Genomic DNA, 23,363 nt, shown 5'->3' with positions numbered 1-23,363 from the left:
TAAATTCCTCCGCTCTCACCGTACCCTTCCTCCGCCTTTCACTCTAGCCATGGTTACCGTGGTACGCCTTCCTACACTCTCGCTACGCCCTCTTCCATCGCCGTACCCACCTTCCACAACAACTCTCCTTCTCCTTGTAGCGTAACTACCCTCCGGTTGGTTCCCATGGCAACCAGGTACCGGTTGCACGTTGTCACGCTTTCGCGATGCCCTCCTTCTGTCACGGTAATCACCCTCCGTTTGGGAATTTGTCATTGCAGCACTTGAAACAGGCCGGTTTAAGTGTTGCAGCGATTTAAAACAGCGTATCACCGTTTACCCCGCCGCGGTGGCTCAGTGGTCAGGGCGCTCGACTACTGATCCGGAGTTCCCGGGTTCGAACCCGACCGCGGCGGCTGCGTTTTTATGGAGGAAAAACGCTAAGGCGCCCGTGTGCTGTGCGATGTCAGTGCACGTTAAAGATCCCCATGTGGTCGAAATTATTCCGGAGCCCTCCACTACGGCACCTCTCTCTTCCTTTCTCCTTTCACTCCCTCCTTTACCCTTCCCTTACGGCGCGGTTCAGGTGTCCAACGATATATGAGACAGATACTGCGCCATTTCCTTTCCCCACAAACCAATTATTATTATTATTATTATTATTATTATTATTAGTAGTAGTAGTAGTAGTAGTAGTAGTAGTAGTAGTAGTATCACCGTTTATATCTCAGGCTCTTTCCTGCCTCGCATGTCATAAAAGCCAACTCATGGGGAAGAAAAAAAATTCAAGAGAAGCCGTTACGTCACATATTTTTTTTTAGCCGGACGTCAGAACTACGTAGGAATGTATGTATAGTGGAATAAATCGCTCGTGTGCTTTCCTTTCGCGAGGTATACCCACAAACAGCTTTTTGCGAATTGGGGCTGCCTGCCGAAAGGACTGCGACCCATTGTTATTCTCCTCGTATTGATTTCGTACACACGGTTCACGTCTTGAGTCACCATTTTACCTATGTATTGAAACACCGTTTATAACGAAGTACTCCCGGCGCCCCTTCAATACTTCGTTATTGCGAGCTCTAGCTGTGCAGGCATAGTGAAAAGCAAAAAGCCGGCGGCGCAAGGTTTTCCTCCATCGCCCTTTAGTTCCGCTATTGCGTTTCTAATGAATCATGCGCACACAGACAGGCCCTGCACAGAATGTCGTTAAGCAACGCCAACGGCGAAAACCAAGCAAACCAAGAGAGTTTTCGTTCACGCACGGACGTTAACGCATTAGCGCTTTCGAAACACAAAGCCGTGCACCCAGGCCGATTTCTTTGTGCACTGATTCACCTTCACCTGTAAAAAGAAAGAAAATAAAGAAAGCCGCCTGGGAAAGATGCGAGCACAGGCCATGCGCGGTGCCTTGCACAAGACCCTTTTGCCGTGGGTCACAATCGAGTTGTATGTAGTTCACGGAGACGGGGAAACCATACATAAACTCTCGCCCTGTCCTCTTTCGTGCTTCCGTACGCGTCATATACCGTGCGCGTTTTCCGCGGAATGACGGCAGGGGTCGCTGCTGGGACCATCTCCTGACGCAATAGCGGTCACGGTTGCACGAAAATGCGCGTATAGCTTGGATATATGGGATGATGGACGAATACCATAACTCGGTGGTCAGTCTAAAATGATGGCAGTCGTCTCTCTCTCTCTCTCTCTCTTGTGTGTGTGTGTGTGTGTGTGTGTGTGTGTGTGTGTGTGTGTGTGTGTGTGTGTGTGTGTGTGTGTGTGTGTGTGTGTGTGTGTGTGTGTGTGTGTGTGTGTGTGTGTGTCATTTTACTTCGGCAATCTTGTTTTTCTTTCGTTAATTTTTTCTATTTAATCTCAGTAATTGTGTCCAGCCTTGAGGAATACGGAACATTAAACGTCTTTCTCGGCTGAGTTAGTAAGCTAGCTCCCCTATAGCAAGCGGCGGTGATTTCATCGCTACTTTGCTGCAGTGGATTCCTGAGAGGGGGCTTTTGGAACCAGTATTCCATTACGAATAACTAAGATGGCCAGTTTTTTTTTCATCGTGGAAACCCCTGAACAATATATACGGGCTGTATACAAGGAGTGGACCCCTAACAGAAATTGCAGGTAGCGGTCGTATATAAGTTATCTGCAGCACTCTGTATAAACATATAGAGTGTTATGCTTGTGGCCATTAAAGAGGACCAATAGGGACACGGATGCGCAAAACATACCTTATAGGTCGCCATGTACTTGCATATATGTCCTTATATCTAACGTTATATATGCAGTGCTTGTGCGATATCCGAAGGGCTTCTGCGGCATATATGGCGTTGTTCTTCCATGCGTGGGAACTTCATTCTCCATATATAGGACGTTTTTACCATGTTCTGTCATATTTGTAGTCATTGTTTCTCCAGTTCATCGGTGATAATTTCGGGGCACGAAAAGCTGGAAACCAGCAACTTTAATCTTGCTTAAGACATCCTACGCTTTTTGGTGGCCACTGGGATTTGGATTTCGGCAGTACTTCTTGCGCATTGCGTCGCACAACCGAATTCGTCCCCTGATATTTTCCCTATCCCGCTCTTCCATTCATGCGAATGTTGAAGAACAGCATCGAAGCTTCCCGCTTTTTTAGGTTTCGTGCGTCACTGTTTAGCGTACTCTGCTACAGCAGCACACCACGCGGTCGCGACGCACTTTTCTGGGTTCCTCCGCACCCCGTGTCGCCGCGGTCACACGACGCGCGACACACGTCTCGATATCATCGGAGGGCAGAAAGGGTCGGGTCTTTTCCTTCCGTCGTCTAAGTTTAGATGACTGAGAGACCCGCTTCTTCGCGGGCGTGTCGGTTGCAAAGGTCTAGGCAGAAAAAGAAACTTAAAGGGAAAAGAAAAATGGTCCCCCCCCCCCCCCCCCACCGCAACAAGCAGCTCAGAGGTGGTCGTTGACAGGCTCACCGCAGCATCAACGCGTGCTTTCGGATTTCAAAAGTTAATCCAAATTATTAAAGAGCAGTAAAACAGAGATAAATGATGTGGCGCGTCGGGACCAGAGACGGTGCTCAGCCGTTCTCTCTCTCACCCACTACTCTTCATTTCCTCCTCGCCGCTTTGTGACCCAGTAAAGAGCTGACGGTGTGAGACACGCCGAAACCCCCCCCCCTTCCCCCCTTTCCGGAAGCGACCCTAAAGGAATCAACAATAGACAGCGCCGGTGCGCGTGAAAAACTGCGCCACGCATATTTCAACCCGCGTGTGGTGTGCCACCATCCCCCCCCCCCCCCCTCTGAACCTCGTGCCTCCTGGACCTATCCACCCACCGTCCCGTTACCGAATTTTTTTTTTCTATCCTTGCAATTTCGTTTCAGTGCGTCGCAAGTGAATGGTATATTTACACCGCAGTCGGGCGCGTCGTCGTCCCTCGTGCTGTTTTCTCCCTCCCCCTTATCCCCTCCTCCCCTCTTCTACTCCTCCACATCGTGCAGAAACACTCAAAACCGCACGAACCAAATGAGCTCCCCCTTCCTCGCCACTGCCACCGCCGCGTGTTCTGCGGTGGTGCGGAAAGCCAGGGGCTGAAGGTTCTCCCCACCGCGAGGGCACTATTTTGGAACCACCTTAGCGTCGCGTCCGTTCCCTTTCCCTCCTTGCGTTCCACCCTCCCACCCCACCCGAACCAACCGAACAAACCTCCCTTCCTCCAAGGTCTCCAGCGCGCATGCGTTGGGGGCACGCGCACCTACACTTGTTGTTGCTTCTCCTATACCCCAGCTTAGCGCGCAGTTCTTGCCCGGCTCTTCGTATATTTGTATTTTCATGCAGCCCCCCCCCCCCCCCCCCGTCCCGTGTTTGCCGGTTTGTTTGGTTCGCAGCCAGGGTTCAGATCCCGCTTCCCATCGTCCTCTCTCTTTCGTCGTCGGCAGCGGCGTGGGTTTCAGACCGGGCCGCCAGAGGACTCTGGAGGTCGTGTGGGCTCTCCCGGTTGGTTGGTTCGTTCGTTTTGGTGGGTGGGGTGCTTCTGCTGCAGGAGGCTTAGCGCAGTGCGGCTCGTAGTTCGTCACCAGGTGTTTTTTTCCCCTCCGAAGCGTTCTTCATTGCGTCACGCAAGCGTCACTGCCAGCTTCGTTTCGCCGTCTCCCACGGCACTTCGCCAGTAGTCTTGTGTCTTCCTCCGGCATCGACTGTGTACCGTCGTCTCCTCAACAAGTGAATCCTGGTCCTTCCCGTGGTGGCTGCAGTTTAGGATAGCGGAGTTCTAGTCTCTTCTGTCTATCCCTGCACAGAAGCCTTTCAAAGCGCGTACCAGGGCTTGTCAGAGAAGTGAGACAACCGCCATCAACACTTGCGCCTGCTACCCGAGGTCGACCTGTGAAGTGCCGTTGTCGACAATCACGTTTGGTGTAGGAACCGAACTGTTTTTCCGTTCCTACGTCGGAGCTGTTCTTTGGACCGTGAGGGGAATCCGAAGAAGAAGTCATGGTGCTCTCAACGCCTCCACCCAAGAAGGTGAGGTTTGCGCTCGCAGGCTTTGAGGAGCGACACGAACCTCTGACGAACCGAAGGTTCTCGATCGTTAGACACTCATGTTGCTAATAAGCTGAGGAAAAGCTAGCTAGCGTAGCTACGATATCCGGAGTTTGCTGCATACGCGTTCGCCAAGCCCACTCGACTGATGAGCTTAAGCTCTTACTATAGCTTATGTGCAAGAAAGCTGCTTCCAACAAAGCGGGTCAGATTTGGCCGAACCAAAGTTTAATGCGGGTGTGGGGACCTGGCATTGGCATACCGAGGCATTATGTTTTTGTTCAGAAAAGTCTGTATGTAATATTCATGTGTCGATTGCTTCAGGAGTGATGTACGGCAGATTCCGACGTAACTAACATCTCCTTTGTAGGTTTCTCTATAACTTATAAATATTCAAGAAAAAGGTACGGGAACTCTCGCTGCGGGATACGCTGTTTTCAGTTTTGAAAAGCCGTAAAATCAAATCGAAAAAAATAGAATAAATGTGTGGGCCTTAATCTCTGTACCTGAGAGCAGATGAATGCGACAAGGATGACTCAAAGTGTCGCGGAGCCAAATGACACTACGCAGTAGGCTTGCTGGCGAGACCTAACCGAACCTCTGTCACGTCAGCGCTCTTTGCCAACAGCCCAATTCGTTCTCCTTCTTGTTTACACTGTCTTTGCTCCCAGATTTCTCACGGACTTAAGATGCAAGTGCGTGTGCATTCGAACTATAGTCAAATGCAAGTCAAGAAAAAGGTGGTTTCTGCCCGTCAAAGGACCACCTTCTAGCCAGTGGCGTCGGCCGATTCTCATGAACCTGCTGACGTGGCAATACAGGGAGTGGCCGATGAAACGGGATAGTTCCTTCCCTGCATTGTGAAGCCACTCCCTGCATTGCCATTCTATTCACAGGAACGGGCCCATGAGGATCGGCCGACGCCATTGGCTGGAAAGGATTCCTTTGACGTGAAAGAGCCGCATTTTTTACTTGTATTTGACTACAGTGTTATAGTTATTGTGTTCCAAAATCAAGCAAACAAAGAAAGCTTCCGCTGACAAGTTTCTTCTTCCATCGCTGATAAAATGTACGACTGACCAGCGTTTTGACGCTGAGATTTGCCTAGTGTACACCTTGAATGCGATGTTCACTGGTCGTGAATCCCGGAAAGTGCATTCAGTTAACACTGAGTTCAAGCATTCGTTACACGAGCCCAAGTTCCTGGCTATGTCCTCCTGGCGTACGCGCACGACAAAGACTGTCGTACGAATAGACGAAGTGGTCATAAAGCAAAATATGATTGCAGCTGCTAGTTGCGACATGTACAGAGCACGTCAGAAGTTCCCAGGCCACGCGATCTGCTTTTTGTCCCTGCAGTGGAGCATTACATTACGTCGCCCCCCAAACTTCAAAATGTCTGTAGGGTGTAGGAGAAGTATCATCCTCAACCCTGAGAACATGACAGCTTCGTAGACGCTTCTTAAATACAGAATAAACTGCTGAAAAGTAGACGCTGTGGCCTGGGAGCTTTTCAGGCACCCTGCACGCATGCATCTCTGTCGACTATGCATTTTTGAAACTTCATTTAAGCATACAAATATTTGCGCCTAGCACTCATAAGTTATAAATGAGGTTTTCACTCTTCAGGAATAAACGACCGCTCGGAAGGCTCTGACCACTGTGCAGTTGATCTGCGTATCTGGCCCGTAGCCTTCCGTTTACAAATGTACGAGTACACCCGAATAACAGCCCCGTGTGCACCCGAATAGTAGCAAAGCCTGGTTGTGTACATTTGTCGTAAGTGTGCAGAGGTTGAACGGTCACCGAAATTGCTTCCTTACAATAACTTTTCTGTCATATAGATGATCTCTATCGTAAAAGTTATGTGCTAGGAAAGCTTCATATTTATGATAGTGTGGCGTGGATGTCGTTTTCTTTTCGCGCTAAACTTTAGTTAAAATCAGTTGCTGGGCGAGTTGGTATTTCATGCTTACATTCACAGCGCAAAGACGAACAAGGACACGACGGGAAACACCACAAAGCGCCACAAAGACACCACAAAACTTTGGTGCCACCTGTGGTGACGTGACATGGGTGGTCCTACAAGCGGGCGTGCTAATGGGGAGACAGGTATGGCACCACTATCACCACGGGTGTCGCTGCTATTCTTTTATGGAAATTCGTGAAGTTTAAAACTTTTTTCCTCGAAAAAAAATCAGTTCCTTACATCGATCCCTCGACATGATTTCTTAAAATTAGCCCTGAAACATTTGCTATCCCGAGAGAGCTTTCGGAGTAATAATAATAATAATAATGATAATAATAATTGGTTTCGGGAAAAGAAAATGCCGCAGTATCTGTCTCGTGTATCGTTGGACACCTGAACCGCGCCGTAAGGGAAGGGATAAAGGAGGGAGTGAAAGAAGAAAGGAAGAAGAAAGAGGTGCCATAGTGGAGGGCTCCGGAATAATTTCGACCACCTGGGGATCTTTAACGTGCACTGACATCGCACAGCACACGGGCGCCTTAGCGTTTTGCCTCCACAAAAACGCAGCCGCCGCGGTCGGGTTCGAACTCGGGAACTCCGGATCAGTAGCCGAGCGCTCTAACCACTGAGCCACCGCGGCGGGCAGCTTTCGGGGTTAGAAAACGTATATTTCGTTATATCGAGTATTTTCACGACGACTTCGTTATAACGAGATTCACGCGTATTGGAGCGAACTGGGCGCGCGAAAACGCGCCGCGGAAGCGACAGCTGATCTGCACGTGGACGCGGCCGTTGCGGTTTTCAGTCGCTGCGCTTGGCTTGACTTTTGTGGTCGTTCAACCTGACCTTTCTATGAATAGTCGGCGGCGCTCGTCTCAAGTGTTGTTTTCTCGGCTCGGAAAAAGGTGTTCTCCCTCGAGCCGCACGAGGTGAGAGGAATGCCGGAGTTTGAAGGAAAAAAAAATAGGAACGCCGAGGTAGCAACCGGGAGGAGACTTGGGAGTGCGGACGCTCCTAGAATAAGCTGATGAGGGATGACTGCTTGGTGTTCTTAGTGCGACCGGCGTTGTTAACATTCTCTACTTCGCTTAGGCCGTTGAAAAAGAATGTTGGCTTCTGGCCGGAGGTGCGCATTGTTGGCTCGCTGGTGCAGGAACCTTCGTGGTTTTGCTAGTTTGTTGTTCTACCAGCGAAGGGGTAAATACGTGGTTAAGTTTCTTTCACGGGAAACGCTCGTAAGGTTAGGGGTTCTTTTCTGAAGGCTGTCCGATGGACTTGTTTTAGAAAAATGATTTTTTTGGTGCTTTATACACTTCGAAACGAGCTTAAAGAAAGTGCGAAGATCAGTACCCATTCATTTGCATATTCCTGCGCGTCACCATTTTTATACGAAAACCGGAGATTTATTCAAAGCAAGAATATTTAGTGATTGAAACAAGGATATAGCCTTGTGTTAAGCGACTAAGTATTCAAGCTGTATAAACTAGTATTCAGGCAGGCTATGGCCAGGTGTGATATACAGCCGCCAGGCCAAGTCACAGTGCAGGACTTTCCAAGCAGTCTTCTTGCGGCATGGCCAAATGTGTTTTTTTTTGTTTTCTCTAAGAGAAGGGAATCGGCGGCGCTAACATATTAAAGCGTAAGCTAGTGATGAGGACAACACTGACAAAACATGTCCTGAATAATGTTCACGCGCTGTCCGAGCCCATTGAAGGTGGGTATAATTTAGTTTTGTTCTTCGTTGTTTCTTTTAGGTTCATTTCGTGTTCAGATGTATTTCGTTTCATTCCTCTGCGTCTTGTGGCTTTCTTTTAATTCCACTTGCTTTTTCCTGAACTTTCTGGCATCCATTCAGTTCATTTGTAGCCTCTTTTTGACTCCTGTTAAGCCGAAATATAGAACTATAGAAACTACAGTTGCTGTAGTTTATGTAACTATATAACTATATATATATAGAAGCATAGAAACTTTTGGCGTTATGGCAAACCCCATGTCCAGTGTCTTTCTGCGGTACGTTTTAAATTATAGGTGTTGTTGTAGCGCTCGTTTTGTCTGTTGAACTAAAATTATCTGGTCTCTTATGACGCTGGGATCAGCCACACTGGTTCGAAGGCAAGGTGACTTTTTTATTTTAGTGACTGCCTTTTCTTTATTCAGGGCTGTCCCATAAAAACCTTCGAAGAGAAGGAGAGCTCACTGTAAAATCTACACGTTGGAGGTTGACTGCGGAGAAATCGTGCGTTGTGTAGTGTCTGAGTTGTGTGAGACGTCCTTGTTTCGGCTTGTCTCAACAGCTAGGAATTGTTTCATGGCCTAAAGGCTGTGGCCCCTACATCTTCCCAGCAGCCCTGCTAGCCCATCTCGTACATGGGTTGCAGATATTCGTGTAAGGCTTCACTACCGCCCGAATCGGCGTACTTCGACTGCAAAGAACCACAACGGATGCCTTTTGGCAGCTCCCGGTGACTGAGCGAGGTCGATGAACCGTGAACACTTCGGTCGCCCTCAGCTGAGCGGGCGCCAAGATCTTCCAACCAGTGGCGCTGACCTGTGCAAAGAGTCTTCTTTACCTAAAAACAAAGAAAATGCTCTTTCTTTTACTTCGCCCGGTTTCTTGAACGCATTGGAAGTTATTTCGGTGCAAGGAGGCAGAGGTTCGCGTCGACCGAGACGAGAACAAGGTGGTGCTCAACTTGTACCTCACGTAGGCTTCGTTTCCTTCTTTCCCGTCTTATCGGCGCCGTATGCTGGCTTTGCTTTTGTAGATTCTACGTGGAGTAGACAGTTATACCGCCATACACGGCCTGCTTCCCGGCGCATCAGCAACTAACGCCATCTGTTGGCCGCCAGTGGCGAACACCGCATAACTCAATGGTGATATTTTATTTCATTTTTATTTATTTATAGAATACTGCAGACCCTATATGGGTCTAAGCAGAAGGGACAAAGAAATATACATAAAAAGAAACGCGGCAAATAACTAACGTATGAGTAATAGGACACACTAAAGAACAAGGAAAAACGACTCAGCATCTAATAATTGGTTGCTTTTTTTTGTGGAAGTTGGGGGTGGAAATGGCGCAGCATCTGTCTCATATATCGACGACACCTGAACCGCGCCGTAAGGGAAGGGATAAAGGACGGAGTGAAAGAAGAAAGGAAGCATCTATCAATGAGCAATTTTGTCACTGGCATCGATGCTGTTTACAACCTCATTTAATTTTTAAACTTGTAATTTCTAAAAAACCAGTCATAAGCGAACATGGTGATTATCATGGCCGACTCTTCCTCCGCGATGTGGAATCTGACCAATAATACTCTTCCGGCGTTTACGCCATTTCCTACGGCCATAGAAAATCAATAAGCTGTAACGAACATTCGAGGTTCCCACAGTGATTTTGGGCGCTCAGCGCCACTCGACATGTGGTGGCAACTGTGCAAACAATAAGCGTTTGTACTAATTTCCTATGCTGCTTACGATGAACACTTGCAAATTAGTTGCACTATATATACGTGTCTTGGCCGCCTCAACTTTCGCGTCGGCTTTTCCGTGTACCGCATGTGACGTGTCTTTAACCGTCACCGTATAGAAAAAAAATACCTAAGGCAACAATTATCGAAAAGGTTTGATTGGCGATCAGTGGAAGAGGCGACAGTCCAGCGCAGGTCATAATGAACTGACAACGTCGGCGCAGACGAATCATCGGACCTGTGCGCATAGGGTATATAACCGTGGCAATATTGTACTCTAAATCACCATAGCATGAATGAGTTTTAACATCCTGTCACTTTTGACAGCATCGCATGCATGAACAGATATGCCTCCCACTCACCGGTTGTGCAGACTATTATCAAATGTCGTGCAACATGTTCAAAGCCAGTGGGGCTATTTTTACTTTGGTAGACAACTCATCACTTTCTCCCTCTTTCAACGGCCATCCACGATAGTAGAACAGCAAATAGTTGCGGGAAAAATGAGCCGCAGCACACACCTTCGGTAAGGTAGAATACGTGCAACGTGACGTCGTCTTGTGGCGGGGGAGGACGTATGAGTGCGCGAACTAAACATTGGAACTCTTTGTTGTCCCTCAATGTAGGAAAACTGTAGATTATTACAGCGAGAGCTGTTAATGCCACGTTTTGCGATTCTGCGGCGTCGTTGGCGTAACACCGTGGCACGCTGATTGGTCAGAATTCACGGATGTGACGCATGGCGTCGCTGCAACGGGCCGTGACAATGCCCCGCACTGAGAACACAGTGGTGTCGTGCGCACTCTTCCAAAGAACAAGACAAGTATTAATGAATAAACAATATTGTACTCACCGCCCCAAACAGCGCTGTCGCTGAACCTCGTGTTACGGAGTACCGCCCTGCGATTTTCTCGCAGCTTTTAGAGGGGCAAGGGGGGGGGGGGGGGGTAGGAGGAGAGTTGCAGTACTGCTATAAATAAAAAAAAAACATTGCAGATTTCGTCGACGGCGCAGTATCTCCTCAGCGGCGGCTGTATTTTATTCATGTTTTAGCCTTCGGAACTGCCGCTTTTACATGTAAACGGCCGGTGGCGCTCGCGCGTTGTTTTGAATGGCGCGGGAGTATAGCCGAACAGCGTGCAGGAAGTTGGCGCAAAGAAAGGTGTCGCTAGAGGGCACAAAATATATATCAAAAGAAAATGCCACACCCAGAAATCAGTAAATAGGATATAACAGGGGATTTTTTTTTCAACGTTTACGGATTTTTATTTTTAAAACGCCGAGACACGTAGTACGTGACGTATGTACATGTATAGCATTGCCTAGGTGGTCGAGCTCATTAGTTAGACAATTAGTTAACTAAAATTATCTAATCATGTTTATTGTTTAAAATTTCAGCGGCAAGACCAAATTGGGAAATTAAATGCTCTCAACATCGAATATGAGCCGTGTTTTGAAATTTTTCTTAACGGGAATGTGAATCGAAATATCGAATGTCAAAAGTACGCATTTCAAAGAGGTCGTTGAGTTGGCTTTTTTACGTTGCATATTTATAAAATTCCATCGCTGTGCACGGTATAGTCGTATAAATCAAGTTAACTTCTTCTTCATCATCAAATACACAAATGGCGCCTGTATTTGATGCATTATAAATCCGAGCGACGCCATTTTGTCAATGTTCAAGGCGGAAAAGTGAACTCAACGAGCTTTCAAATGCGTATTTTTTGACGCTGAATATTTCTAAACACGTTTCCGATTAAGAAAATTTGAATGCAGGGCTCACCTTCAATGTTGACGGTCTTTACTTTTGCATTGCAGCCTTGTCCCATAATATAAAAAAACAAGAAAGGAGTTGATTGGCTAATTTCAGCTAATTAAACGTCTAATTATTGGTCCATATCAGGTGCACAATGTCAGCCTTGCTGCACAATCTGCCTACCCAGACCGCACCGACGTATCTCTTACAGTTTTCTAAAATAACAATCTGTGAACTCTGAAAAAAAAAAAATCCCCCTGTATAAGGTAGCGGTACCCGCCGGTGCAAGCCATGCAAGCGTGCCTGCGAAACATAGCGTATCACCACGAGATTAACATAACCGCCTATTTTTCTCGACATGGGGATTCTCCGATCTACTGGATTGTGCTTAGAGTTGATGTCGGTTTAAGGTCAGCACATCGCTTTTTTTTTGTCGTTTCCTTTCCTCAAATATAGTCGCCCCGAATTCACGGGCACCTACACTCTAAAGAGAAGGGAGTCCTCTAGCGCGCACCCTCTCATAAAAGGGTGTATTCTAGAGGACACCTTACTCCATTTTTACACCCGTATGGGCGCATTCGTGTTTAGAGTGTAATTTGGCGTTATAACGCGGCAGCTAGGTGTGACAAATGTGCTCTTCTCCGAGCCGCCGCGTCGGCTCAGTGGTTACGGCGCTCGGCTGCAGACCCGAAAGACGCGGGCTCGATCCTGACCTCGGCGGTCGAATTTCGATGGAGGCAAAATTCTAGAGGCCCGTGTACTGTGCGATGTCAGTGCACGTTAAAGAACCCCAGGTGGTCGAAATTTCCGGAGCCATTCACTACGGCGTCCCTCACAGCCTGGGTCGCTTTGGGACTTCAAACCCCCGTGAACCACAAACTCTTCTCCGAGTTCCTCCGGACTCAAATTCCTTATAGTCTGTCCTCGCGTCGCCAAAGGCTGTAACCCGAGTACAGCCGAATCGGAGAAGCCAGCTGGCCCGGCTCGACATCGGCCTCTCCGCGTCGCTGCCTCTGCCGGCGCAGGCCTGCAGCAGTCTGCACAGAAGACATGCAAGTCTTCTCCTAAACCCCGCGAGGATGGGACCTTAGCGGCGGCGGCAGCAGCCGCTTCAAAGGCGGAGGCGCCGGCTATTACGAGCGCCAGTCCTGCATCCGCCCCTCCCCTTCTCTGCCTGTGGGAAGACGCATCCTTGATTTGCGCCGTTGGCACGGCGAGATGCGGGGCTGTGACCCATTGGGACGCCTGCCAGCTTCCTAGGCTTCTCTGTGCGCGTACTATCGCGAATGTACGCCTGGCCTGATGCACCTGGCACATCGCGAGCTTTCTTTCTCCTTTCGCTCGCTCTCTCATCTTACTATTGCGCTCTTTCCTTTTTGAACAGGACGCATTTATAGCGTCAACCTTTCGCAGTTTCTCTAGTTCCTGGTGTAGCGTCACTGATAACAGTGTCATCGAAGAGCCCTGTTTTGTAACGTTTCTTTTGATTTATCTTCTTTTGGTCCGCGTCACTGTTGTCGTCGTTCACGGCCTGCGTCGCCGAAAAGCCTTGATCAATGATAGAGCGTGGAAAGGAAGAAAAGTTCTGCAGACTCTTCAGACTGATTACGTGTGGGAATGCGAAAGCGTTGATGATTCACTGTTATCGCACGAGCACGCACACAGCCGGCCGCAATGAAATCCAGGGACGAAATGGCGTGCCGCAGGAAGTTGCGCATGCTCCACTGTGTGCGCCGTTTCCGGTAGCGCGACCTATGACCCTCCCCCCCCCCCCCCCACCCATCCCCCCACACACACACACGAGCGTATGACACCTCCTGGAAGCTGTACGAAAAACGGTTGCGTCGTAATTTTGGTACGAATGTCGGGAAAACTGGTGCCATATGGAGGTCGCCCAGTGGCGAGTATGTATAGACGAACGACATGTATGGGGAACTTGCGCTGAAGTTTGCGGTGCCGATTGCAGCGCCATAACACACTGCCTAGCGAGAAGAGCAAGCAGTTTTGGGTAGTACTCTTAGTACTTTTCCGCGCCACCTTCAGGCGCTTATTGGCGGGAGCCTCCGCGCTCTGTCGAAGGCGCACGTGCCGTGCGTCAGCTATCTGGGCTACGCCGAGAGAAGCTAGGCAATGAATGCTGTCAGCCACACGCGGGTATCTAATCGCGCAGAATGTGTTCTCGCCTTTGCAGCGGCCCAAGCGGCTGACAAAAGCAGTTTCGAGTCACCGAATGGAACAATTGCAGTGCCACCTTGGCAGCGCAGGTTCCCCATAGGGCTCTCTGAAGTGGCGGTTCTCGGCTTGCTGTGTGCCTCATACGGCCGCTTGATGACGTCGCCTTATTTTTCTTGCCATCGCAGGGATTTTCTTTACCCTTTGGGACCACACACACACGCTGTCAGCTAATGCTTTCCAGTTCGAAACTATACGAAACGTTACGCATTGAGGTTCATGGTGAGCCTGACAGAACAAAAGGAAGGTAGAATGAAATGCTTTCTTTTGTCTGCAAGGACGAGAAGATGTGGGCGAAGATGAAGGTATAGTCTATGAAGAAGGTCGCTTCATAACATATATAGGGCTTGGAGTTGATATACTGACTATATAGCGAAAGCGGCAGCCCCACTTCAATGCACATCTTCACGTGTTTGTTAACAGTGGTGGCAGCCGTTACGGCACGCCTATTGTTAGTCACATCGCACCAGTGCGGAGAAAAGGCATGACTTACTGATCCGTCAACTTTGATCTCTTTAGATCACGCTGTTCCAACTGCTACCGTGATGGCCGGTAATGCAGTGGTACTGATGGGCCTCGCCAGAATGAAATTATTTGTATAGCTGCTGCCGCTGTAATTTACATGGATGCCTATCCCTCTAGGCTTAGTTCCGAGAGGCACTATAAAATTTAAGGCGCAGATAAGAAAAAAAAATCGACTTCCGAAAATTATTATATGCCGAAAATAAAAGTGGCCCCTACATAGATTTCTCCCAGATGTTTCCTGAGGTTGCCAACCTCAGCACTTGCCATTTAGAACTATTCACTGATGGCACTAAGAAAAATAATTTTAAATTTGTGTTATAATGTCCAGTCTGCCAGTGTCGCAAAATGTTTCAATTTTTTTCAATCCCTCGCATCGGGCAGTTAAAACTGCCATAGAAAAACCAATGGTGAATTTTTTTGGCGATATCAAAAACATGCAAGTTCGTCGACGGGAGATCTGCGGAAATATTGATTGTTATAGTTAAGCCTTACAGTATATTCAAAAAATTCGTTCATAAACTGCTTCCCACTGAGAAATGGTTTTGTCCAGGACTGTTAGGCATGAACGGCTTTCGAAGATTCAAATATGTACAGTCACTTGCGGTATTTCCTGTGTGGCAAAATGACCAATCAGCGCTAGTGGCCTGGTGCACCTGGTCAAATGCTGCTAGAGTACAGAACGTCAGAAATCACCAGAGCACGGCGCTTTCTTTGTTATTTTCTGCTTATCTATCGCCTTCTTTCTTTCTATCTTTTTCTACAGTTCTTCTTTTCGTGAATCCTTTCCTTCCTCCTTCCACCTTTCTTTCTCTTTTCTTCTATCTTTCCGTATACAGAAACTTGAGCAACGGTGAAAGGCTAGAACCCTGAACATAGGCATCTTGCTCTGTGTGCGCCTAACCCGAAGGCAGTGCATGCGTACTCATAATCCCATTTACAAACACAGCGCTTGCGCATTTCTTTTTCCTGCCAAAAAAGTTTTCCTTTCGGCCTGAAACTCGATCGATGGCGTCCGCCCTTCCTTCTTTTTCCAGCTTGCTTTATTTTTCTTTACTTATTTCTCGTGAGCAGTGCCGTAACCCGGCGGCAAAGCCCGAGTCTATTTTGGACGGCCTGGCGCCCCTCCAGGCCAGCCAGTGCAATGGCGACCCGCGGCAGGGCGCGCGTGTGTGTATGAGCAGCAGCATGAGCAGCAGGACCGACCCTCCTCCGGCAGGAAACCGCAGGAGATCACGTGTTGTTTTGCACACGACGCTGTTTGCCTCCGCGTCACGTCAGTGCAGTTCTCCCCGGCCGCGGGCTCCGTTTGCAAAAGCGGCTGCGCTTCTAGAAAGTCGGTCACTCCGCTGGAGTCCACTTGGCTTGTCTTCCTTCGCTGTTGGCCACTAGGGGCTAGGGTTTTTCCGACTATTACGCTGTTGATCGTAGGTTTGGTAGCCTAATTATAGTCGGATACAATTAAAGAAAACAGCGGCTTTTCTCACGCCCCGCCGCGGTGGCTCAGTGGCGCTCGACTACTGATCCGGAGTTCCCGGGTTCGAACCCGACCGCGGCGGCTGCGTTTTTATGGAGGAAAAACGCTAAGGCGCCCGTGTGCTGTGCGATGTCAGTGCACGTTAAAGATCCCCAGGTGGTCGAAATTATTGCGGAGCCCTCCACTACCGCACCTATTCTTCCTTTTTTCTTTCATTCCCTTCCTTATCCCTTCCCTTACGGCGTGGTTCAGGTGTCCAACGATATATGAGACAGATACTGCGCCATTTCCTTTCCCCAAAAACCAATTATTATTATTATTATTATTATTATTATTATTATTATTATTATTATTATTATTATTATTATTATTATTATTATTATTATTTTCTCACTTCAAAGCGGACCCCGTTCCAGCCAATGGCGTCGGGCGATTCTTATGAACCTACTAGTCTGAGTTCGTGACAATGCAGGGAGTGGCCTGACAATGCAAGACGGGGACTGTACCCCACAACGCAAGGAGGGGACAAGCCGTTTCTGTCTGTCACTCTCTGCATTGTCACTCAAACAGGTTCATGGGAATCGGCCGACGTCATTGGCTGGAAGGCGGTCGTTTGACAGGGAAAAGCCGCTTTTTTCTTGACTTGTTCTCGACTACAAGTCTGCAGTGAAGCTCCGCTCACATTCAGGACTGTTTCACAGAATTCCTCCTCGGCAAAAAAAAGTAGTCTGTCGCCAAAATTTTCTTCGTACATAACCAAGAAGCTAATCATAAGGAAAAAAAATTATAAGCTCTAAAATTTTGGTGCCTGTTGATATAGTCAAACATTCAAAAGCTTAAGCAAGGCAGCAATGTGGGCTAGTTGGTTGTACGTTTGATGGGAACAACGCGGATGGGAATTCAAAAGCTTTTGAATGGGAATTCAAAAGCTTATTTCGTTTACTGCTGTGGCAGGAGAGCGGTGTAATACAGGGCTCCTGGACCGCGACCCATTGTTGCCAACTGCTTTCTTCTTTTAAGGTGTATCCTACTGTAGCCCCCGCCAGCGGTGCTCTTGCACCCCAATTATATTGTGCGAATTTCTACGATGAGCCAAGTTTCAAATAACGGAATCAATTCGAATGCGGGAAATATGCAACAATCAGCAAGACAGGTTAAAATATCATCGGCGAAATGCTACGCGCAGCTGCTGCAGATGTGCGTTCCAAGCGACTGTCCACAGAAGACCACGTATATTATTAAGGGTATCTCCTTTTTTCGTCGGCTACTGTTCCTATTTTTCCCAAGCTTTAGCCTTCCTGCCTACGCAGCCACGCCTGAGGTATACGCATTGTTAAAAATATGCGGAGTGCACCTAAGACTACTTGCGTGCTGTTAGTGCGAAAGCATGCACGCGGGGTGCTCGGCTGCGGCGTTGGCGTACTACAATGTTGCAGTGGCCAGCGAAGGTGATCTGTCTGCGCGGCCCGAATAGCACTTGATGAAGACGACGATACCCAAGCGCAGCGCGAGGGACTGGAAGTTTAACGCGCTGGGTGTTGCCGCGGTGATGGCGTACTGTTGGAATGAACTGGCCAGCAAATCCGATCTGTTCGCGCCGGACTGGGTTCCAAACCTACTTCTCCTCCTCCTCCTCCTCCTCCTCCTCCTCCTCCTCCTCCTCCTCCTTCTTCTTCTTCTTCTTCTACTTCTTCTTCTTCTTCTTCTTCTTTACCTCAGTAAATATGTCACATACGTATCCACGCGGAAGGATTGGCCAAGGTAGTACAGTGGATAATGCCAATGAAGTATTTGCGCGGGGGAAAAAAAGACGTGAAGCGGCAGAGTAGAAGACTGATTCAAGATAAAAATTGGAAAATTCAAGTAAATTATGGAAATTTGAATTACCAGGAATAGGATCTAGCACACTTTTTGGACATGCGACAGGCACTGCTTATTACGTCATAAGGTTGCGTGAAGGTTCCGGTCCGTTTATCGTGGACGGTTGGTCAACGCCGGATTTTCTCGCTAATCAGTCAGAATTTCTGTACTACAAAAAAGTAGTCCGTTGGTAAAAGTTTTATTGTTACGTAAACAAGAAGCTAATCACAGGAAAAAATATAAGCTCTAGATTTTTGATACCTGGCATGTTTAACAAAGTCAAACGTTAAAAAGCTGATTTTGTTTGCTGTTTTTATTGGCTAGCAGAGTAACAGAGGACGCCGCGGACCGTGGCCCAGTGCTATTTTCTTGAGTTGTAGCCAACTATAGTAGTAATCATGCTGACCCTAAAAACGTGGGTTCGATCTCGGCCGCGGCAGTCGAATTTCGACGGAGGCGAAATTCTAGAGGCCCGTGTACTGTGCGATGTCAGTGCACGTTAAAGAACCCCAGGTGGTCGAAATTTCCGGAGGCCTTCACTACGGCGTCCCTCATAGCCTGAATCGCTTTGGGATGTTAAACCCCCTTAAACCTAAACCTATAGTAGTAGCACAGAACTTTAATATAGACTCAAAGTAAGCGTCCATAGTACACCTTTGCGACAGTAGTCGACTTCGTATTTTGGAGCGAATGCGCTGTTATAAGTTTAGTTTTCTACTTGCTTACCACTAACGACATGATGTCATGTGCGACGTCAGCACTCAGTGGCGATGACGTCAGCTCTGCCTCAGAAGAGAGAGTAAGGGACGTCTATGGGGGGGGGGGGGGGGGGGGGGGAGCGTTTTGCGTCAGGAGCCGGGGCGGAGGAGCTTATTTTTACGACCGCAACGGACCGTGCTCTACGAAATGCGCCGCAAGTGAAGTTGCCGACACGCGGCGTTGGTCCGACGCGGTCCGCTGGTAAACTCACCCAGGAGAAAAAAAAAAGTGCAGCCAGCCCCATCTCGTGGTTTCGAAATCAACCAGACACTCGACTCCACCGTCTGTGCCTGCGCCAGGGCGCCGGGTTTTCCACTGTTGACACTAGATGGCGCTTGTGGCAGAGAATTAAGAAAAAAAACTTTCCACGTGCGTCTTTCTTGTTTGTTTGGGCGCGACTCGTTTTTAAAAGGAGCGTCATTGGTGTGTCCTGAAAGGAGAAAAAAAAATTTGGCTTCTCCGGCGCAGGCATCCTTGTAGGCGGTGCTTGCTCTGAGGCGTCTTTCAACAAGGTCGTCAATGTCTTCCTGGCTGTTCAGCTGCTAAATGGCTGAAGAAGAAGGGGAGGGAGAGGTGGTTCTTTTCCACAATGCGGAAGTACGTCGCCTGGCACGCGGAACCCTGGCGGGGAAAAGATATTTTTTCCGATGCATGCCTGGCGAGCACGTCATTGACGAGACTAAGTGGGCTGTGGTAGGAACCGTCCCGGCGCAAATGCCGTTGACTTGTGACATAGGTTCATTTGTCACTTTGTGAGCACGGTTACTTGAAGAGCCGGAAGTCCTCTGAGTCAAGCTTTGTAGGGGTCTAGTTGGTCGTACATACTGATACTGGGGAGCGCTACAATCAAGACAAGGGGACAACACCACATAAGAACACCGCGAGACACTAGCGCCATACGAATCGTCTCGAATAATGAAGTAACGAATCGAGCCTTGAAGGGACTGAAATACTTTGTTAAAAAAAAAGAAACGATTTCTAGGGCAAGATTTCGCAGGTTTTCCATAAAGTGTGTGCTAGAGGACAGTTCACACCCTTTGTACTCCTTTCTGTTTAAGAGTTCTAGTAGGAAGACTCAAAGGACTGACGGGTGTCCTCACCGCCCTTCATCTGTCCATACACACTAAACAATTTCTCACCCTTTAGGGTGTAAATCACCTGTCCCCAGACGAACACCCTTAAGGTCCCCAGCACCCTTAAGGAAGGGTGCACTTAATGATACTTTAGAGGATGTAATGGTTGCACCCTCATTAAAGGGTACTATTTTTCCATAACACGTCTACGAATGCATGTTGGAAGGGTGCTCCACGTTGACCCACCCATGAAGCAAAAACCCTTAGACTGATGCACGCCCTCTAAACTTTCATGCTGTGCACCCTTCCGGAAGGGTGCAGATCTCTGCTCCCTTTTTAGCACCCAAAAGGGTGTTCGTCTGGGGACAGCTGATTTGCACCCTTAAGGGTGAGAATTTGTTAAGTGTGTACGTCTCTTGTTGCGCTGGTTAACACGTCTGAAGTGTCCATCTACTACCTACCTTAACTATGTCTTAGCTGTTCTGGTAACGTTACGCAATCGTTGTCCCTCCGTGCCATCTGCTCATCGGCCATGGCGGAGGCAGCGAAGGGGACAACAGGCAGCGCTGCGCCCACTAGGAAAGGCATTGAACCGCGCTGCCGCCGCCGCGGCTGGTGTCTTTTATCAGCAAAACTGGTCTCGTCGTCTCCACGTGCTCCTGCACTGTCGGCGCTGTGGTAAGAGAGGGTGCAGGGGAGAGGGGAGGAGGTCTATTTTGAACCCCACCGCTGTCGCTGTCGACGACGAAGACGCCCGGAGACGCGTTTCCTGGAGAGAGAGAGAGAGAGAGAGAGAACAGGCCAGGACCCCTGGCTGCTGCTTCTTCTCCGTGCTGGCGCGCTTCTGGGGTATACCCCTGTTCTTGAAGCGTGAGACGCTTGTAGCGATTATGCTCAAAGGCACCGAGTCGAAATCTGTGACGCCAACGAAAAATCGCGACAGGAGAGGCCAGTAGAAATCCTGAATAATTCCACGTAAGTCGAAGATATACCCAGGTGTAGGATCAATATTTTTAAATATACGTTTTCCCTAAAATAATCCACGACTGGAATGATTTACCAGAACATATTGTTGTTTCTCTCCTGCCTCATCTTTCTGTACTGACTAGCAGTGTTTGATGTCTCACCTTTGATGCATTTTTTTGTCTGGTGCAGATTGTTTTTGTTTTTTTTGGTCTCCGCTTTAGTTTTCATGTATATTATTATGTCGTGCAGAGCGTGCGTATTAAATATGTGTAACGGTATCCTATTCTTTTCTTTGTTCAAAGTGAAGTGTTGTTGACCTGTCAGTGACCGCGGTGTCTTTATCTATGCATGTACGGATTACTCTTGATTCCCGTTTTTGTTTTTCTGTAGTCCCCCCTACAATAATGCCCATTAGGTTGCTGTAGGTATTGTAAATAAATGAATGAAAGTAAATAAATAGATAGACTGTCAATGAAACTTAAAAAAGAAATTTTTTTTAAACGATTGGGCATAACACGAATGTGATGCATGGACTGTAGGAAATAGTTACTGATTTTCGTGGGTTCCACGCTTAGATTCCGTCTCGTTGTCCCTGATACCGCGGTAAGAAAGGCGAAGGCGAGCTATTTTCGAAAAGGCCTTCAGTGAGGGTGTTGACGTGCTCATCTTCAATGCGACATTTTTCAAAAATGTCGGCGGTTATCAAATTATCTCACTGGGTAGAGGTAAATGACGTCACGGGGCCGCAAAAGTAACGCAACTCTCGGTACAGATATCAGCAGTATCTGTTGTAGGATACATCGCAAAAAAAAAAAAAAACAGCAGTTGGAAACCATGGGCCACGGTTCGCGGAGGCTTGTATTGCTGCACTGAGAAATCACAACGGTGAACGAATTCAGCTTGTAAACAAGCGAAAGGCATCAAAATTCTTGAGCTGATAACTTCATCTTGTGATTAGCTTGTTGTTTATAGGTAACAAGAAAAGCTTTAACAACGACCTACTTTTTGTCGCGGAGGAATTCTGCTCTATAGTCCTTAATTGTGGGCGAAGCTTCACTGCAGACTTGAGCTGTATACGGCTCTAATGCTATCGCATTGTCAAATAGGTGTCCCAGCGAAGCTTATTTCTTTGCCTTTCCCTTGAGATGGGGTCAGTACCTCCTTTTCATTTCTCTTCCTTTCGTCATGTTCTCTCAATGATTAGCGATGGCGGGAGCAAGACCCGGACGCTAGAGTCACGTGACAGATCCCCGCACCACGCGGGAAGCGCGCTGCTAACCATATCTAGCAGCTGCCAGGTTTAATTTAGGAGTTCAGCGGACAACCGTCAGCACAGTGCGCCGTGGACGTATGGCTGGCGCGGCCCTGACGTGCTTCGCCGAGTGCAACTAATGCCCTTTCTTTCTTTCTTTCTTTCTTTCTTTCTTTCTTTCTTTCTTTCTTTCTTTCTTTCTTTCTTTCTTTCTTTTCTTCCTTCTCTCTCTGCCTACTGCCCGCGCCTCTCGAACCCTGCCCACCAAGGCCTCCTCCTTCTGTACGGCCCAGAACACACAGCGTGTGTGCCTCTCGATCGCTGCCAATATAAGCGCGCTGTCAGGGCGTGAAAGGGGGCGCTTTCATCGCGTCGCTGAGCACGGCCTCATGATGGACAGCTGCCGAGGAGAAAAGAGAGTGGTCGTTGTAAGGAAACGCTTCAAACGGTGGATGACTTACTCAATCCCTTTGTTGTCTCGGTCGATCTTTTCTTCTTTATTCTTTGTTGCGTCTAGTTCTTCCGTTACTCTTATTTATTTTTGTGCGCGAAGTTAAGGCTAAATCGATGCTGGCGTAACAGACGGATCGGTTTGCTTTGGTTAGCCTTGAGCCACTCTCAACTTGGCCCAATGAGCTGTCTACAGCAGCGTCATAAAGGAAGTGTTAAGGTGACCTAACAGGAGTTTAAAGGCGATGTTTAGTGCAGATGTTTTCGACGCTTTCTGCCTTTCTCTGTGTTTCTTCAAGCGCTGCTGCAATTCCACGATATGGTTGTCATAGTAATAAGGGAGCAAATTACTCATTGGCATCCTCCCAAGCGCATCCGTACGGCTACAACCGAAAGCTGTACACCTTCCACAGAAACTTCGCAGTTAAAGATTCTTCGTGGTCCGGGGATCGAACCCGGGACCACCGCTTCACCGGGACAGTCGCTCTACCAACTGAGCTAACCAGAACGACTAGCATATGGTATAGCGAGAGCAAATTGATCAAAAACTCGGAAGTGTGAAGAGTGCTGGTCAAATGTTTAGGGGAATCCCCCAAGGTGGAGTAAATTTGTAATAAGGGCGCAAATTACTCATTGGCATGCACCCAAGCGCAGCCGGTTATTATAGTTCTTGATGTCTTTCTTGTAGCCTATGCTAGTCGGAAGTGTCTACGCACCTTTAGGCGTTACAGAGGCTGAAGCGGACACGGGCAGAAGCATTTAAATTGGCGCGACCGCGGGCAGAGGGCCAGGCAGTGTCCACACAAACAAGCGGCTATGACAGCGGAGGCGTGCACTGGCGCCACCTGATGACGCGAAATTCAAACTGGCCACTCCTTGCTCGGCCACGAACCACGAAACATTTGCGAAACGGGAGCAACGGTCGCGCCTTTAAGCCTCTCTGCAATTGTCCCAAGCCGATACTTAAATGCATACGTTGGTCAGGGGAGCTGCCAGGACACACCAGTACGGGGCTGGCTTCAAGGAGCATTGTTAACCGCTCCCATGTGTATTGGTTGGTTGGTTTGTTTG

The 23,363-nt window shown here is 48.3% G+C and overlaps 1 protein-coding gene across 12 annotated transcripts in view; it reads left to right on the top strand.

The window, feature by feature from the left end:
* Positions 1-3,979: 3,979 nt before the first annotated feature.
* LOC144110768 (uncharacterized) overlaps positions 3,980-23,363 on the top strand; it is a 193,919-nt gene continuing 174,535 nt past the window's right edge. For 11 of the 12 annotated variants that reach the window (XM_077643855.1, XM_077643853.1, XM_077643851.1 and 8 more), the window contains exon 1: positions 4,322-4,487. In XM_077643855.1, the coding sequence (XP_077499981.1) occupies positions 4,458-4,487 (30 nt within the window). In that variant the 5' untranslated portion in view covers positions 4,322-4,457. Of the gene's footprint in view, positions 4,488-23,363 lie in introns of all 12 variants that reach the window. The other variant, XM_077643866.1, reaches the window with a different exon arrangement.

Source organism: Amblyomma americanum, chromosome 11, assembly GCF_052857255.1.
Source record: "Amblyomma americanum isolate KBUSLIRL-KWMA chromosome 11, ASM5285725v1, whole genome shotgun sequence".
NCBI lineage: Eukaryota > Metazoa > Arthropoda > Arachnida > Ixodida > Ixodidae > Amblyomma > Amblyomma americanum.
Note: the sequence above shows the minus strand (reverse complement) of the source record. Positions and strands in the feature narration are given on the sequence as shown.